At 41.1% G+C, this 1,792-nt stretch overlaps 1 protein-coding gene across 1 annotated transcript; it reads left to right on the forward strand.

The window, feature by feature from the left end:
- The first annotated feature begins 484 nt into the window (after positions 1 to 484).
- On the forward strand, positions 485 to 1,304 carry LOC127787014 (vegetative cell wall protein gp1-like). The gene has a single exon (XM_052314840.1). It carries the CDS (start codon positions 561 to 563, stop codon positions 1,035 to 1,037), a length of 477 nt encoding a protein of 158 aa, XP_052170800.1. The 5' UTR covers positions 485 to 560; the 3' UTR covers positions 1,038 to 1,304.
- Positions 1,305 to 1,792: the final 488 nt, after the last annotated feature.

Below are 1,792 nucleotides of genomic sequence, written 5' to 3' on the forward strand. Positions count from 1 at the left end.
ACGGTTGAATCTAACATTTACAAAAAATAAAAAATAAATTATAATTGAGAGCGCTAAAGACACATTTAGGTTACAGAAAATGTGGGATTTTGGAAGGAAGTATATTAGAGTAAAATTAGAGTGTGAATGAAAGTACGTAATTAATATATAGTAACTATTCTTATTTCTTATATATATATATATATATATATGGCCAGACAACGTTGTCAACCGCAACCAACAATATTGAACAAAGGCTGCCTGTCTGCCAACCTTAAAAGACAAATCCAAGTGATTAGTTAGTGCTCAGCCAGCCCAGCCGTAATTATTATAATTACTATTATTAGGATTAGGATTATGATTATGATTATGATTATGATGAACCACACTTGACATTTCTCTTCTGCCACGTGCCATCCATTCTGCCTTATTTCACACAAACTCCATGCACCCAAACGTTACACATTCTCCTTCTTCTTCCTCTTCTTCTCTCCTCTATATATCAAAACTCACCCTCACTCTTTCCTGTTCCTCCCAAATCTCTCTCTCTCTCTCTCTCTCTCTCTCTCTCTCTCTCTCTCATGGCTCTGCGAATCGCCATGCCGGCGGTGGCTGTGTTTCTAGCTTTGATGGCCGTGTCCAAGGCCCAGTCTCCAGCTTCATCACCAACCGCCACCCCCACCCCTACCACACCATCCCCCACGACCACCCCACCACCACCAACGACGACGCCCACCCCCATGTCGCCGCCGCCATCTGCCACCCCCCCGTCGCCGCCGCCATCTGCCACCCCCATGTCGCCGCCGCCATCTCCCACCCCCATGTCGCCGCCATCTCCCAGCCCCATGTCGCCGCCATCTCCCACCCCCATGTCGCCGCCATCTCCCACCCCCATGTCGCCGCCATCTCCCACCCCCATGTCGCCGGGACACATGCACATGCCGCCGCCGGCGAGCCCTCCGTCCACCTCCCCGCCGAATTCAGGCTCCTGGATGCAAGGAAGCAGCATCGCCATGCTGCTAGCGTTGCTTGGAGGGGCTACAGTGATGCTTGTTTAGTTTGATCAACTACTAGTCATTGATTTCATCCTTAATTATTCTCTTCCATAATTTGATGTAGATTTGGATATCTATTTTCTGTATTCATTTTTTTTCTTTTGGTTTCATGTTTAATATTAGTTCTTTTTTTTTTTTTTTTTGGCTTGGGAGCTGCATTTTGGATTTGTGAGGAGGGTTGAGGATTTTATTAATCATCAGACGCCACAGCTCTTTTTTAGCATTTTTTACTGCAGCTGATGAATAAGAATGACTCTGATTCTTGCTGCCTTTCTCTACATATATAATATTAATGTTAATTTTGGGTCTGAACTCAACTGAATTATGACATAATTTCAGGGCAAGCTAGAATTCTCTAATTGCTTCAAGAAAACCCATTAATTCAGAGAATCAATATTGAAATAAGAACAAAAACAAGAGAAGACATCTTTTTCACACACACACACACACACACACACACACATATATATATATATAATAGTCGAGTCCAACTAATTAATTAATGTAAGAGAAAATGTTTAATTAAGCCTTCTTAATTATTAGGGAAAGTAATTAATTACTAGCTAGCTAGATAACGAAATCTTGCTTCAAAGTAGTTCAAATCTTATTGGAGTGCAAGGAAAGTTTGATTGAAACAAAAGGCTAAATTAATGGAGAAAATATTTTTTTGTCATAAAGACTTTTTTTTTTTTTTTTTTTAGTAAGTCTTCCCCCCCACAGAATATATAATGAATGTTTCCATAAATATATTAAGCCAT

This window comes from Diospyros lotus, chromosome 12 (assembly GCF_014633365.1).
Source record: "Diospyros lotus cultivar Yz01 chromosome 12, ASM1463336v1, whole genome shotgun sequence".
NCBI lineage: Eukaryota > Viridiplantae > Streptophyta > Magnoliopsida > Ericales > Ebenaceae > Diospyros > Diospyros lotus.